This window comes from Oncorhynchus kisutch, unplaced genomic scaffold, assembly GCF_002021735.2.
Source record: "Oncorhynchus kisutch isolate 150728-3 unplaced genomic scaffold, Okis_V2 Okis07a-Okis12b_hom, whole genome shotgun sequence".
In the NCBI taxonomy this organism is placed as follows: Eukaryota; Metazoa; Chordata; class Actinopteri; order Salmoniformes; family Salmonidae; genus Oncorhynchus; species Oncorhynchus kisutch.
Window position 1 is genome coordinate 10,353,403 of NW_022261984.1, and position 17,500 is coordinate 10,370,902.

The 17,500-nt window shown below is 45.6% G+C and overlaps 1 protein-coding gene across 1 annotated transcript in view; it reads right to left on the reverse strand.

The window, feature by feature from the left end:
• LOC109888256 (adhesion G protein-coupled receptor L3) overlaps positions 1-17,500 on the reverse strand; it is a 281,748-nt gene that overhangs the window by 4,596 nt on the left and 259,652 nt on the right. Inside the window, exons 8-9 of the mRNA XM_031814586.1 lie at positions 2,436-2,660; positions 2,180-2,344 (exon numbers count right to left, since the gene is read on the reverse strand). Coding sequence (XP_031670446.1) covers positions 2,180-2,344; positions 2,436-2,660 — 390 coding nt within the window. The remainder of the gene's footprint in view (positions 1-2,179; positions 2,345-2,435; positions 2,661-17,500) is intronic.

Below are 17,500 nucleotides of genomic sequence, written 5' to 3' on the forward strand. Positions count from 1 at the left end.
CTCTAACATAATTTAAATCCAGGGTCTAACAGAGAACAACCCACGCTCTAACAGAATTTAAAGCCAGGCTCTAACAGAGAACAACCCACGCTCTAACAGAATTTAAAGCCAGGCTCTAACAGAGAACAACCCACGCTCTAAAGAAAAGACAGAAACCTACTTGTTCCATTGTTTAAATAACAGAAGCTCTGTGTGTGTAGTGTTAGTCAAACACTTATTGTCTGCTGTCTGGAACATGATTCACCTGCACTGGGTGGAAATTGTATTTACTGCTGGAAATGATGTGAATTTATCAAGACTATTTCCAGTGAGTGTGGAATTGGCCTTATTTTCAAGGACAACCCCAACCCTAATCCTGATCCCAACTACATTTTTACAAGGATTTAAACACCCCAACCCTAATCCTGATCCCAACTACATTTTTACAAGGATTTAAACACCCAAACCCTAACCCTGATCCCAACTACCTTTTTACAAGGATTTAAACACCCCAACCCTAATCCTGATCCCAACTACCTTTTTACTAGGATTTAAACACCCCAACCCTAATCCTGATCCCAACTACCTTTTTACAAGGACTTAAACACCCAAACCCTAACCCTGATCCCAACTACCTTTTTACAAGGACTTAAACACCCCAACCCTAATCCTGATCCCAACTACATTTTTACAAGGATTTAAACACCCCAACCCTAATCCTGATCCCAACTACATTTTTACAAGGATTTAAACACCCCAACCCTAATCCTGATCCCAACTACCTTTTTACAAGGATTTAAACACCCCAACCCTAATCCTGATCCCAACTACCTTTTTACAAGGATTTAAACACTCCAACCCTAATCCTGATGCCAACTACCTTTTTACATGGACTTAAACACCCCAACCCTAATCCTGATCCCAACTACCTTTTTACAAGGACTTAAACACCCCAACCCTAATCCTGATCCCAACTACATTTTTACAAGGATTTAAACACCCCAACCCTAATCCTGATCCCAACTACCTTTTTACAAGAATTTAAACACCCCAACCCTAATCCTGATCCCAACTACCTTTTTTACAAGGACTTAAACACCCCAACCCTAATCCTGATCCCAACTACCTTTTTACAATGATTTAAACACTCCAACCCTAATCCTGATGCCAACTACCTTTTTACATGGACTTAAACACCCCAACCCTAATCCTGATCCCAACTACCTTTTTAGAAGGACTTAAACACCCCAACCCTAATCCTGATCCCAACTACATTTTTACAAGGATTTAAACACCCCAACCCTAATCCTGATCCCAACTACCTTTTTTTACAAGGACTTAAACACCCCAACCCTAATCCTGATCCCAACTACCTTTTTACAAGAATTTAAACACCCCAACCCTAATCCTGATCCCAACTACCTTTTTTTACAAGGACTTAAACACCCCAACCCTAATCCTGATCCCAACTACCTTTTTACAAGGATTTAAACACTCCAACCCTAATCCTGATGCCAACTACCTTTTTACAAGGACTTAAACACCCCAACCCTAATCCTGATGCCAACTACCTTTTTACAAGGATTTAAACACCCCAACCCTAATCCTGATCCCAACTACCTTTTTACAAGAATTTAAACACCCCAACCCTAATGCTGATCCCAACTACCTTTTACAAGGATACAAACACCCCAACCCTAATCCTGATCCCAACTACCTTTTTACAAGAATTTAAACACCCCAACCCTAATCCTGATCCCAACTACCTTTTTACAAGGACTTAAACACCCCAACCCTAATCCCGATCCCAACTACCTTTTTAAAAGGACTTGAACACCCCAACCCTAATCCTGATCCCAACTACCTTTTTACAAGGACTTGAAAAAAGGGCTGTAGTTACCTAGTATCCCTACAGGACAGGGCTGTAGTTACCTAGTGTCCCTACAGGACAGGGCTGTAGTTAGTAGTGTAGTTACCTAGTGTCCCTACAGGACAGGGCTGTAGTTACCTAGTGTCCCTACAGGACAGGGCTGTAGTTACCTAGTGTCCCTACAGGACAGGGCTGTAGTTACCTAGTGTCCCTACAGGACAGGGCTGTAGTTACCTAGTGTCCCTACAGGACAGGGCTGTAGTTACCTAGTGTCCCTACAGGACAGGGATATAGTTACCTAGTGTCCCTACAGGACAGGGCTGTAGTTACCTAGTGTCCCTACAGGACAGGGCTGCTTGGCCATCTGTCCCTGCTGGGTTCTGGGCCAGGACACTTCAGCTGTCACCCTGGGGGAGCAGTGGTCCTGGGGGGGTATGACCGGGGGCTGGGGAGGCAGAGGGGGAACACCCATGGCTGGAACCGACCGCCCGTTACCTACCGGAGATGTACATGTTAAAAATGGGTACAATAATTATACGATAACACATTGGAACAGAATGTGTTCATTTCCGTTAATGGCCGTTACCGGGGTTAACGAACTCTGGGATCTGGTTATCGCCGGGGACGACCACGTCACCACCGGCAGGGTTCCGCGCGGTCGTGGTTGTCCGGGACCGCTGACCGGGGAAGGTGGTGAGGATTGGTCGAGCCGTGGTATAGTAGGGAGGAGACCGGGTGGTCGTGGTCCGACTGGTGGAGGAAGAGGAGGAGGGGACTTTGGGAGGCCCATGGATGACTGGAGGAACCAAGTCTGGACGGAGAGAGAAAGAGAGAGATGAGAGAGAGATGATACAATTAGAGAAACAAGAGAAGAAGGAACTGTTGTGGTGGAGGAAGGAAGGAATTCTGAATGGAGAGGAGAGAGAGAAGGAGAGAGAGGAGAGAGAGAGAGAAGGAGAAAGAGAGGGAGAGAGAAGGAGAGAGAGAAGGAGAGAGAGAGAGAGAGAAGGAGAGAGAAGGAGAGAGAGAGAAGGAGAGAGAAGGAGAGAGAGAAGGAGAGAGAGGAGAGAGGGAGAGAGAAGGAGAGAGAGATAAATGATTTAGAGAAAGAAGGGAATGTACTAGTCCTTGTTGGTGTGGAGGAAACCATGGTATAGATAAAGAAAATGCAGTGGAGTGTAAAAAATAACTTTTGTTATTGACCAAATACTTATTTTCCACCATAATTTGCAAATAAATTCATTAAAAATCCTACAATGTGATTTTCTGGATTTTCTTTTCTCATGTTGTCTGTCATAGTTGAAGTGTACCTATGATGAAAATTACAGGCCTCTCTCATCTTTTTAAGTGGGAGAACTTGCACAATTGGTGGCTGACTAAATACTTTTTTGCCCCACTGTATTTTGATGTTTTTAAAATTGTATAAACTGCCTTAATTTTGCCGGACCCCAGGAAGAGTAGCTGCTGCCTTGGCAGGAACTAATGGGGATCCATAATAATCACCAGGAAGAGTAGCTGCTGCCTTGGCAGGAACTAAATGGGATCCATAATAATCACCAGGAAGAGTAGCTGCTGCCTTGGCAGGAACTAATGGGGATCCATAATAAACCCCAGGAAGAGTAGCTGCTGCCTTGGCAGGAACTAAAGGGGATCCATAATAAACCCCAGGAAGAGTAGCTTCTGCCTTGGCAGGAACTAATGGGGATCCATAATAAACCCCAGGAAGAGTAGCTGCTGCCTTGGCAGGAAGTAATGGGGATCTATAATAAACCCCAGGAAGAGTAGCTGCTGCCTTGGCAGGAACTAAAGGGGATCCATAATAAACCCCAGGAAGAGTAGCTGCTGCCTTGGCAGGAACTAAAGGGGATCCATAATAAACCCCAGGAAGAGTAGCTGCTGCCTTGGCAGGAACTAATGGGGATCCATAATAATCCCCAGGAAGAGTAGCTGCTGCCTTGGCAGGAACTAATGGGGATCCATAATGAACCCCAGGAAGAGTAGCTGCTGCCTTGGCAGGAAATAATGGGGATCAATAATAATCCCCAGGAAGAGTAGCTGCTGCCTTGGCAGGAACTAATGGGGATCCATAATAAACCACAGGAAGAGTAGCTGCTGCCTTGGCAGGAACTAATGGGGATCCATAATAAACCCCAGGAAGAGTAGCTGCTGCCTTGGCAGGAAGTAATGGGGATCCATAATAACCCCCAGGAAGAGTAGCTGCTGCCTTGGCAGGAACTAAAGGGGATCCATAATAAACCCCAGGAAGAGTAGCTGCTGCCTTGGCAGGAACTAAAGGGGATCCATAATAAACCCCAGGAAGAGTAGCTGCTGCCTTGGCAGGAACTAATGGGGATCCATAATAAACCCCAGGAAGAGTAGCTGCTGCCTTGGCAGGAAATAATGGGGATCAATAATAATCCCCAGGAAGAGTAGCTGCTGCCTTGGCAGGAACTAATGGGGATCCATAATAAACCCCAGGAAGAGTAGCTGCTGCCTTGGCAGGAACTAATGGGGATCCATAATAATCACCAGGAAGAGTAGCTGCTGCCTTGGCAGGAACTAAATGGGATCCATAATAATCACCAGGAAGAGTAGCTGCTGCCTTGGCAGGAACTAATGGGGATCCATAATAAACCCCAGGAAGAGTAGCTGCTGCCTTGGCAGGAACTAAAGGGGATCCATAATAAACCCCAGGAAGAGTAGCTTCTGCCTTGGCAGGAACTAATGGGGATCCATAATAAACCCCAGGAAGAGTAGCTGCTGCCTTGGCAGGAAGTAATGGGGATCTATAATAAACCCCAGGAAGAGTAGCTGCTGCCTTGGCAGGAACTAAAGGGGATCCATAATAAACCCCAGGAAGAGTAGCTGCTGCCTTGGCAGGAACTAAAGGGGATCCATAATAAACCCCAGGAAGAGTAGCTGCTGCCTTGGCAGGAACTAATGGGGATCCATAATAATCCCCAGGAAGAGTAGCTGCTGCCTTGGCAGGAACTAATGGGGATCCATAATGAACCCCAGGAAGAGTAGCTGCTGCCTTGGCAGGAAATAATGGGGATCAATAATAATCCCCAGGAAGAGTAGCTGCTACCTTGGCAGGAACTAATGGGGATCCATAATAAACCACAGGAAGAGTAGCTGCTGCCTTGGCAGGAACTAATGGGGATCCATAATAAACCCCAGGAAGAGTAGCTGCTGCCTTGGCAGGAAGTAATGGGGATCCATAATAACCCCCAGGAAGAGTAGCTGCTGCCTTGGCAGGAACTAAAGGGGATCCATAATAAACCCCAGGAAGAGTAGCTGCTGCCTTGGCAGGAACTAAAGGGGATCCATAATAAACCCCAGGAAGAGTAGCTGCTGCCTTGGCAGGAACTAATGGGGATCCATAATAAACCCCAGGAAGAGTAGCTGCTGCCTTGGCAGGAAATAATGGGGATCAATAATAATCCCCAGGAAGAGTAGCTGCTGCCTTGGCAGGAACTAATGGGGATCCATAATAAACCCCAGGAAGAGTAGCTGCTGCCTTGGCAGGAACTAATGGGGATCCATAATAAACCCCAGGAAGAGTAGCTGCTGCCTTGGCAGGAACTAATGGGGATCCATATTAAACCCCAGGAAGAGTAGCTGCTGCCTTGGCAGGAACTAATGGGGATCCATAATAAACCCCCAGGAAGAGTAGCTGCTGCCTTGGCAGGAACTAATGGGGATCCATAATAAACCCCAGGAAGAGTAGCTGCTGCCTTGGCAGGAACTAATGGGGATCCATATTAAACCCCAGGAAGAGTAGCTGCTGCCTTGGCAGGAACTAATGGGGATCCATAATAAACCCCCAGGAAGAGTAGCTGCTGCCTTGGCAGGAACTAATGGGGATCCATAATAAACCCCCAGGAAGAGTAGCTGCTACTTTGACAGGAACTAATGGGGATCCATAATAAACCCCCAGGAAGAGTAGCTGCTGCCTTGGCAGGAACTAATGGGGATCCATAATAACCCCCAGGAAGAGTAGCTGCTGCCTTGGCAGGAACTAAAGGGGATCCATAATAAACCCCAGGAAGAGTAGCTGCTGCCTTGGCAGGAACTAAAGGGGATCCATAATAAACCCCAGGAAGAGTAGCTGCTGCCTTGGCAGGAACTAAAGGGGATCCATAATAAACCCCCAGGAAGAGTAGCTGCTGCCTTGGCAGGAACTAATGGGGATCCATAATAACCCCCAGGAAGAGTAGCTGCTGCCTTGGCAGGAACTAAAGGGGATCCATAATAAACCCCAGGAAGAGTAGCTGCTGCCTTGGCAGGAACTAAAGGGGATCCATAATAAACCCCAGGAAGAGTAGCTGCTGCCTTGGCAGGAACTAATGGGGATCCATAATAAACCCCAGGAAGAGTAGCTGCTGCCTTGGCAGGAACTAATGGGGATCCATAATAAACCCCAGGAAGAGTAGCTGCTGCCTTGGCAGGAACTAATGGGGATCCATAATAAACCCCAGGAAGAGTAGCTGCTGCCTTGGCAGGAACTAATGGGGATCCATAATAAACCCCAGGAAGAGTAGCTGCTGCCTTGGCAGGAACTAATGGGGATCCATAATAAACCCCAGGAAGAGTAGCTGCTGCCTTGGCAGGAACTAAAGGGGATCCATAATAAACCCCAGGAAGAGTAGCTGCTGCCTTGGCAGGAACTAAAGGGGATCCATAATAAACCCCAGGAAGAGTAGCTGCTGCCTTGGAAGGAACTAAAGGGGATCCATAATAAACCCCAGGAAGAGTAGCTGCTGCCTTGGCAGGAACTAATGGGGATCCATAATAAACCCCAGGAAGAGTAGCTGCTGCCTTGGCAGGAACTAATGGGGATCCATAATAAACCCCAGGAAGAGTAGCTGCTGCCTTGGCAGGAACTAATGGGGATCCATAATAAACCCCAGGAAGAGTAGCTGCTGCCTTGGCAGGAACTAAAGGGGATCCATAATAAACCCCAGGAAGAGTAGCTGCTGCCTTGGCAGGAACTAAAGGGGATCCATAACAATAACAACGGATTATTAAGTTTTCTCACAGCTTGTTAGAGCATTGTAAACTGTTGTGACACAGTCGTCTGAGCACCACGCCTCGCCTCCGAGCATCATGGGGTTTTTAATGGTACGTAGGCAATTTTTTTCTCCTGACCTTTTTCAAAATCGTCCCCCAAAAAATCGAAGTCTATTAGTAGTGATCAGTCTGCCCTCCGTCCCGCTAGATTCTCCATGTCACCATCCATCACATGGCAGCACCACTCGCTTACCACTGTCCCTTCCTGTGTGTGTGTGTGTGTGTGTGTGTGTGTGTGTGTGTGTGTGTGTGTGTGTGTGTGTGTGTGTGTGTGTGTGTGTGTGTGTGTGTGTGTGTGTGTGTGTGTGTGTGTGTGTGTGTGTTATCATTGTTCAGAGTGAGTGCATAACAAGGCCATGGTTTGACAGGTCTGAGCCCATACAAGCCCAAACCCTGCTGTAACAATGGACTGGTAATGTGTGTGTTTGTGAGAGTGGGAGGAACACAACCCAACACAACACAGCAGTAAATTACACAGCAAAAACATCAACATCTCAGACACTCAGACACAACAACAGATGGTTCTCTCTCACTATTCTCTCTCTCTCTCTTTCTCTCTCTTCCTATCTCTCTTTCTCTCTCTCTTTCTCTGTCTTCCTCTCTCTTTCTCTGTCTTCCTCTCTCTTTCTCTGTCTTCCTCTCTCTCTTTCTCTGTCTTCCTCTCTCTCTTTCTCTGTCTTCCTCTCTCTCTTTCTCTGTCTTCCTCTCTCTCTTTCTCTGTCTTCCTCTCTCTCTTTCTCTGTCTTCCTCTCTCTCTTTCTCTGTCTTCCTATCTCTCTTTCTCTGTCTTCCCCTGTCTTCCTATCTCTCTTTCTCTGTCTTCCTCTCTCTCTTCTTCTGTCTTCCTCTCTCTCTTCCTCTGTCTTCCTATCTCTCTTCTTCTGTCTTCCTCTCTCTCTTTCTCTGTCTTCCTCTCTCTCTTTCTCTGTCTTCCTCTCTCTCTTTCTCTGTCTTCCTATCTCTCTTCTTCTGTCTTTCTCTCTCTCTTTCTCTGTCATCCTCTCTTGCTCTCTCTGTCTTCCTCTCTCTCTTCTTCTGTCTTCCTCTCTCTCTTCTTCTGTCTTCCTCTCTCTCTTCTTCTGTCTTCCTCTCTCTCTTCTTCTGTCTTCCTCTCTCTCTTTCTCTGTCTTCCTCTCTCTCTTTCTCTGTCTTCCTCTCTCTCTTTCTCTGTCTTCCTCTCTCTCTTTCTCTGTCTTCCTATCTCTCTTCTTCTGTCTTTCTCTCTCTCTTTCTCTGTCTTCCTCTCTTGCTCTCTCTGTCTTCCTCTTTCTCTGTTACGCACATAAACCCCCCCCCCTCCCTCGCCCCACACACACACACACACACACACACACACACACACTCATCTCTCAAACACACGTAATCAGAGGAGGTGTTTTTGCGGAGTGCAGATCTACGCTGACGTGACATGAGAGGTTCATAAAACATTCACAGGGATGTCTTGGCCACGCCCCTTACGTAAGACTCTTACACCCTTAATGTAAGACACGCACAAACACACGCACCCCTCAGAGCTTAGCCCCCTCCTGTATTCCCTGATCACCAATGGCGACGAGGCAGCCTATAAGGAAGAGGTTAGAGACCTGGCATAGGGATGTCTTGGCCACGCCCCTTACGTAAGACTCTTACACCCTTAATGTAAGACACGCCTCAGGGGTGCGTGCTTAGTCCCCTCCTGTATTCCCTGATCACCAACGACGACGAGGCAGCCTATAAGGAAGAGGTCAGAGACCTGGCAGTGTGGTGCCAGGACAACAACCTCTCCCTCAACGTGACAAAAGGAGCTGATCGTGGACTACAGGAATGTAGTGCCGAGCACATCGACGGGGCTGTAGTGGAACGGGTCGAGACCTTCCCGTGTCCACATCGCTAAGTACCGATCATGTTCCAAACACACCAACATGGTGATGAAGAGGGCACGACAACACCTCTTCCCCCTCAGGAGACTGAAAAGATTTGGGCCCTCCAAAAAGATCTAGAGCTGCGTCGCTATGGCAACTGCTTGGCATCCGACCGCAAGGCGCTACGGAGGGTATGGGGACACTTGGAATGTATATATAAAGTGTAAATAGTGGGATGAAAACTCTAAATGTAATACATTTCAACTCTATATCTGACTTGGTACAGGTGTCTGACTATTTTTAAACTCATGTGAGGTGTGTACTTTTTTTTGTTCAAAGTAGATTTGTTTTTGACCACCAAGAATTACTCGTAGCCCACTGCAGTAAATGGTTAATTTTGCATAATTTAGTGGAATTAAATTGGCGCGTGTATCCAGTACATTCATTATGTATCCTGTTTATCACAGGCGTACAGCATACAATGACTTTTTTCTATTTTTGTTGCCTTACAACCTGGAATAAAAATAGGGGTGGGGGGTTGTATCATTTGATTTACACTAACTTTGAGTCTCATCTGAGCAGAGTACCTTCTTCCATATGTTTGGGGAGTCTCCCACCTTTGCAGGTTTGTCATTACTTAAAAAAATGTAAATAATGGATTTAATGATGCTCCGTGGGATGTTCAAAGTTTCTGACATTTTTTTTATAACCCAACCCTGATCTGTACTTCTCCACAACTTTGTCCCCGACCGGTTTGGAGAGCTCCTTGGTCTTCATGGTGCCGCTTGCTTGGTGATACCCCTTGCTTTAGTGGTGTTGCAGACTCTGGGGCCTTTCAGAACATGTGTATATATACTGAGATCATGTGACAGATCATGTGACACAGATTGCACACAGGTGGACTTAAACTAATTACGTGACTTCTGAAGGTAATTGGATGCAGCAGATCTTATTTAGGTAAATAGTGAAGGGAATTAATACATTTAGATTAGTTTTGAAACAAGTTATTTAAAAAAAAATATATTTTCACCAATTTGGACAATTTTGTGTATGTCGATTACATGAAAAATCCATTTAAATTACAGGTTGTAATGCAACAAAATAGGAGAAACAACACAAGAGGGATGAATACTGTACAGACGCAGAACTTTTGAACATAAAATCTGTCTGAGAGATGCAAATTATATCATTTTAATATTATTAATATTTGCAAATTGCGAAATACAAAAAATAGGAAACGGAAGACAGGCTTCATCAGCGCGTCACACACCACTTTGCAATGAGCTGGAGGCAGGGTGCATTTTCAAAAACATCTACTTAATTGTTTAAAAAGCTGAACGTTTTTACTACATGTTATGAGGCATGTCTTAATTCGCTTCAGACCATATCTGTGGAGGCAATTATTTGATATCAACTTCCTTTCATTGTCCAGTCGCCCCAAGGCACGATCCTAGTCCTATTAGCAACCCATGTAGTTGTTGCCTATTACATCTCCCCTCTTTCTACGTTTCTAATGGATATTTACATATCTTTCACGTGCGGTGCGCTTTTGACTGCGCTGTTTTTTACCGCTAATTGCATTATGGGATGAACATTCGTGCGTAGCCTACTGCCTTGTGCGCCTTGCTGCTCTTAAAACGTGAATAAATAATAGTTTATCAACATTTTAAACATTCTGATCTGTTGCATCAGACAAATTGCTTTAAAACAAATGTTTCATGTAGTCTAGGTCTACTGGTTGTACGAATTTTGGATGTATCGTCCCACAAATGTCTCAGAGTCTGTTTGGAATAGGCTATTTATTTTTCTCTACAAGCTGTCCAATAGACTAGGTCAACTTTTCTACTATGGGGAATAGTAGATTGACAGCTAGTGATTTTGCTGTTCGTTACTCGTCTTGTTGGCTGAGGAAAAGTAAAAAACGTGGACAGTTATTCTAACTTGTTCAAAGTGCACACCGGCATTCAGAAGGACCGCACGTCGTTGCATCCGGGACTTGCACGTTCTGTTAATATGAATGACCATCATCTACATGTGATTTCTGTCATTGTCACGTTCTGTTAATATGAATGACCATCATCTAAATGTGATTTCTGTCATTCTGAGGACCGTGGGTGGACGCCATAATTAGGTTACGCACCCCGATGCATACGGGTTCAGTATATTTCTCAAATGCTGATCAAATGTCCGGCACCACGTTTTCCTGATGGAAACCCGGACACACACACATACTACACATACTACCAGCGCTCACAGTCTCACGTCATCCATGTTCCTCAAACGTCAACATTTCAAAAGTTTTTCCCAACAGAAAATGTTGACGTGTTCAAGGTTAAGGTGAGGCATTAACTCTGAATGGTTAAGGTTAGACATTAACTCTGAATGGTTAAGGTTAGGCATTAACTCTGAATGGTTAAGGTTAGGCATTAACTCTGAATGGTTAAGGTTAGACATTAACTCTGAATGGTTAAGGTTAGGCATTAACTCTGAATGGTTAAGGTTAGACATTAACTCTGAATGGTGAAGGTCAGGCATTATCTCTGAATGGTTAAGGTTCAACATTAACTCTGAATGGTTAAGGTTAGACAGTAACTCTGAATGGTTAAGGTTAGGCATTAACTCTGAATGGTTAAGGTTAGGCATTAACTCTGAATGGTTAAGGTTAGACATTAACTCTGAATGGTTAAGGTTAGGCATTAACTCTGAATGGTTAAGGTTAGACATTAACTCTGAATGGTTAAGGTCAGGCATTATCTCTGAATGGTTAAGGTTCAACATTAACTCTGAATGGTTAAGGTTAGACAGTAACTCTGAATGGTTAAGGTCAGGCATTATCTCTGAATGGTTAAGGTTAGACATTAACTCTGAATGGTTAAGGTTAGACATTAACTCTGAATGGTTAAGGTTAGACATTAACTCTGAATGGTTAAGGTTAGACATTAACTCTGAATGGTTAAGGTTAGACATTAACTCTGAATGGTTAAGGTTAGACATTAACTCTGAATGGTTAAGGTTAGGCATTAACTCTGAATGGTTAAGGTTAGACATTAACTCTGAATGGTTAAGGTTAGACATTAACTCTGAATGGTTAAGGTTAGGCATTAACTCGGAATGGTTAAGGTTAGACATTAACTCTGAATGGTTATGGTTAGACATTAACTCTGAATGGTTAAGGTTAGGCATTAACTCTGAATGGTTAAGGTTAGACATTAACTCTGAATGGTTAAGGTTAGACATGAACTCTGAATGGTTAAGGTTAGGCATTAACTCTGAATGGTTAAGGTTAGACATTAACTCTGAATGGTTAAGGTTAGGCATTAACTCTGAATGGTTAAGGTTAGACATGAACTCTGAATGGTTAAGGTTAGACATTAACTCTGAATGGTTAAGGTTAGGCATTAACTCTGAATGGTTAAGCTTAGACATTAACTCTGAATGGTTAAGGTGAGGCATTATCTCTGAATGGTTAAGGTTAGACATTAACTCTGAATGGTTAAGGTTAGACATTAACTCTGAATGGTTAAGGTTAGGCATTAACTCTGAATGGTTAAGGTTAGACATTAACTCTGAATGGTTAAGGTGAGTCATGTTTGTCAGAAACGTCTTCTTGAACATGTGAACGTCCATGTGCCTTAATAATAAATGTGTATTTCATCTGTAAAAACAAACCTAGTTGATTGAGCCACAGAAAAAGGACCCTCCTTCTCACTGTGATTGGCTGAGATAATGGCTGGGCGGGACACTCCGAGACATAAGTTCAGATTGGTAGCACCCTTCTTCTCACTGTGATTGGCTGAGATAATGGCTGGGCGGGACACTCCGAGACATAAGTTCAGATTGGTAGCACGCTTCTTCTCACTGTGATTGGCTGAGATAATGGCTGGGCGGGACACTCCGAGACATAAGTTCAGATTGGTAGCACGCTTCTTCTCACTGTGATTGGCTGAGATAATGGCTGGGCGGGACACTCCGAGAGATAAGTTCAGATTGGTAGCACGCTTCTTCTCACTGTGATTGGCTGAGATAATGGCTGGGCGGGACACTCCGAGAGATAAATTCGGATTGGTAGCACGCTTCTTCTCACTGTGATTGGCTGAGATAATGGCTGGGCGGGACACTCCGAGAGATAAATTCGGATTGGTAGCACGCTTCTGTCTATTTGTTATTAATATTAAATATTTATTTTATTTAATCTTTATTTAACTAGGCACGTCAGTTAAGAACAGAGTCTTATTTACAATGACCGCCAACCCCGGCCAAACCCTCCACCTAACCCAGATGACGCTGGGCCAATCCCTCCCCTAACCCAGATGACGCTGGGCCAATCCCTCCCCTAACCCAGATGACGCTGGGCCAAACCCTCCCCTATAACCCAGATGACGCTGGGCCAATCCCTCCCCTAACCCAGATGACGCTGGGCCAAACCCTCCCCTATAACCCAGATGACGCTGGGCCAAACCCTCCCCTAACCCAGATGACGCTGCACCAATTGTGCCTGAATTTACGAGGAGACAATCTGAACGCACAGAGATCACTCTGACCACATTCTGACTCCAGATTGAATTTAGGAACACACCCGTAGTATAAACCAGCCTTTAGTCTTGAAATCTGTGGTTGTTTAGTGCATGACCTCACATGTGAATCCTTAATGAGATGGGCGGGGCTAAAGCTTAAGAAGGTGTGAACGATGTGGTTGTTTAGTGCATGACCTCACATGTGAATCCTTAATGAGATGGGCGGGGCTAAAGCTTAAGAAGGTGTGAACGATGTGGTTGTTTAGTGCATGACCTCACATGTGAATCCTTAATGAGATGGGCGGGGCTAAAGCTTAAGAAGGTGTGAACAATGTGGTTGTTTAGTGCATGACCTCACATGTGAATCCTTAATGAGATGGGCGGGGCTAAAGCTTAAGAAGGTGTGAACGATGTGGTTGTTTAGTGCATGACCTCACATGTGAATCCTTAATGAGATGGGCGGGGCTAAAGCTTAAGAAGGTGTGAACGATGTGGTTGTTTAGTGCATGACCTCACATGTGAATCCTTAATGAGATGGGCAGGGCTAAAGCTTAAGAAGGTGTGAACGATGTGGTTATTTAGTACATGACCTCACATGTGAATCCTTAATGAGATGGGCGGGGCTGAACGATGTGGTTGTTTAGTGCATGACCTCACATGTGAATCCTTAATGAGATGGGCGGGGCTAAAGCTTAAGAAGGTGTGAACGATGTGGTTGTTTAGTGCATGACCTCACATGTGAATCCTTAATGAGATGGGCGGGGCTAAAGCTTAAGAAGGTGTGAACGATGTGGTTGTTTAGTTCATGACCTCACATGTGAATCCTTAATGCGATGGGCGGGGCTTTATTTATTTATTTATTTCACCTTTATTTAACCAGGTAGGCTAGTTGAGAACAAGTTCTCATTTGCAACTGCGACCTGGCCAAGATAAAGCATAGCAGTGTGAGCATACAACAAAGAGTTACACATGGAGTAAACAATTAACAAGTCAATAACACAGTAGAAAACGAAGGGGGGGTCTATATACAATGTGTGCAAAAGGCATGAGGAGGTAGGCAAATAATTACAATTTTGCAGATTAACACTGGAGTGATAAAAGATCAGATGGTCATGTACAGGTAGAGATATTGGTGTGCAGAAGAGCAGAAAAGTAAATAAATAAAAACAGTACGGGGATGAGGTAGGTGAAAAGGGTGGGCTATTTACCAATAGACTATGTACAGCTGCAGCGATCGGTTAGCTGCTCAGATAGCTGATGTTTGAAGTTGGTGAGGGAGATGAAAGTCTCCAACTTCAGCGATTTTTGCAATTCGTTCCAGTCACAGGCAGCAGAGTACTGGAACGAAAGGCGGCCAAATGAGGTGTTGGCTTTAGGGATGATCAGTGAGATACACCTGCTGGAGCGCGTGCTACGGATGGGTGTTGCCATCGTGACCAGTGAGCTGAGATAAGGCGGAGCTTTACCTAGCATAGACTTGTAGATGACCTGGAGCCAGTGGGTCTGGCGACGAATATGTAGCGAGGGCCAGCCGACTAGAGCATACAAGTCGCAGTGGTGGGTAGTATAAGGTGCTTTAGTGACAAAACGGATGGCACTGTGATAGACTGCATCCAGTTTGCTGAGTAGAGTGTTGGAAGCCATTTTGTAGATGACATCGCCGAAGTCGAGGATCGGTAGGATAGTCAGTTTTACTAGGGTAAGCTTGGCGGCTTGAGTGAAGGAGGCTTTGTTGCGGAATAGAAAGCCGACTCTTGATTTGATTTTCGATTGGAGATGTTTGATATGAGTCTGGAAGGAGAGTTTGCAGTCTAGCCAGACACCTAGGTACTTATAGACGTCCACATATTCTAGGTCGGAACCATCCAGGGTGGTGATGCTAGTCGGGCATGCAGGTGCAGGCAGCGACCGGTTGAAAAGCATGCATTTGGTTTTACTAGCGTTTAAGAGCAGTTGGAGGCCACGGAAGGAGTGTTGTATGGCATTGAAGCTTGTTTGGAGGTTAGATAGCACAGTGTCCAAAGACGGGCCGAAAGTATATAGAATGGTGTCGTCTGCGTAGAGGTGGATCAGGGAATCGCCCGCAGCAAGAGCAACATCATTGATATACACAGAGAAAAGAGTCGGCCCGAGAATTGAACCCTGTGGCACCCCCATAGAGACTGCCAGAGGACCGGACAGCATGCCCTCCGATTTGACACACTGAACTCTGTCTGCAAAGTAATTGGTGAACCAGGCAAGGCAGTCATCCGAAAAACCGAGGCTACTGAGTCTGCCGATAAGAATATGGTGATTGACAGAGTCGAAAGCCTTGGCGAGGTCGATGAAGACGGCTGCACAGTACTGTCTTTTATCGATGGCGGTTATGATGTCGTTTAGTACCTTGAGTGTGGCTGAGGTGCACCCATGACCGGCTCGGAAACCAGATTGCACAGCGGAGAAGGTACGGTGGGATTCGAGATGGTCAGTGACCTGTTTGTTGACTTGGCTTTCGAAGACCTTAGATAGGCAGGGCAGGATGGATATAGGTCTGTAACAGTTTGGGTCCAGGGTGTCTCCCCCTTTGAAGAGGGGGATGACTGCGGCAGCTTTCCAATCCTTGGGGATCTCAGACGAGATGAAAGAGAGGTTGAACAGGCTGGTAATAGGGGTTGCGACAATGGTGGCAGATAGTTTCAGAAATAGAGGGTCCAGATTGTCAAGCCCAGCTGATTTGTACGGGTCCAGGTTTTGCAGCTCTTTCAGAACATCTGCTATCTGGATTTGGGTAAAGGAGAACCTGGAGAGGCTTGGGCGAGGAGCTGCGGGGGGGGCGGAGCTGTTGGCCGAGGTTGAAGTAGCCAGGCGGAAGGCATGGCCAGCCGTTGAGAAATGCTTATTGAAGTTTTCGATAATCATGGATTTATCAGTGGTGACCGTGTTACCTAGCCTCAGTGCAGTGGGCAGCTGGGAGGAGGTGCTCTTGTTCTCCATGGACTTCACAGTGTCCCAGAACTTTTTGGAGTTGGAGCTACAGGATGCAAACTTCTGCCTGAAGAAGCTGGCCTTAGCTTTCCTGACTGACTGCGTGTATTGGTTCCGGACTTCCCTGAACAGTTGCATATCACGGGGACTATTCGATGCTATTGCAGTCCGCCACAGGATGTTTTTGTGCTGGTCGAGGGCAGTCAGGTCTGGGGTGAACCAAGGGCTGTATCTGTTCTTAGTTCTGCATTTTTTGAACGGAGCATGCTTATCTAAAATGGTGAGGAAGTTACTTTTAAAGAATGACCAGGCATCCTCAACTGACGGGATGAGGTCAATGTCCTTCCAGGATACCCTGGCCAGGTCGATTAGAAAGGCCTGCTCACAGAAGTGTTTTAGGGAGCGTTTGACAGTGATGAGGGGTGGTTCGTTTGACTGCGGCTCCGTAGCGGATACAGGCAATGAGGCAGTGATCGCTGAGATCCTGGTTGAAGACAGCGGAGGTGTATTTGGAGGGCCAGTTGGTCAGGATGACGTCTATGAGGGTGCCCTTGTTTACAGAGTTAGGGTTGTACCTGGTGGGTTCCTTGATGATTTGTGTGAGATTGAGGGCATCTAGCTTAGATTGTAGGACTGGCGGGGTGTTAAGCATATCCCAGTTTAGGTCACCTAACAGAACAAACTCTGAAGCTAGATGGGGGGCGATCAATTCACAAATGGTGTCCAGGGCACAGCTGGGAGCTGAGGGGGGTCGGTAGCAGGTGGCAACCGTGAGAGACTTATTTCTGGAGAGAGTAATTTTCAAAATTAGTAGTTCGAACTGTTTGGGTATGGACCTGGAAAGTATGACATTACTTTGCAGGCCATCTCTGCAGTAAACTGCAACTCCTCCCCCTTTGGCAGTTCTATCTTGACGGAAGATGTTATAGTTGGGTATGGAAATCTCTGAATTTTTGGTGGCCTTCCTGAGCCAGGATTCAGACACAGCAAGGACATCAGGGTTAGCAGAGTGTGCTAAAGCAGTGAGTAAGACAAACTTAGGGAGGAGGCTTCTGATGTTGACATGCATGAAACCAAGGCTTTTTCGAACACAGAAGTCAACAAATGAGGGTGCCTGGGGACATGCAGGGCCTGGGTTTACCTCCACATCACCCGCGGAACAGAGAAGGAGTAGTATGAGGGTGCGGCTAAAGGCTAAAGCTTAAGAGGGTGTGAACGATGTGGTTATTTAGTACATGACCTCACATGTGAATCCTTAA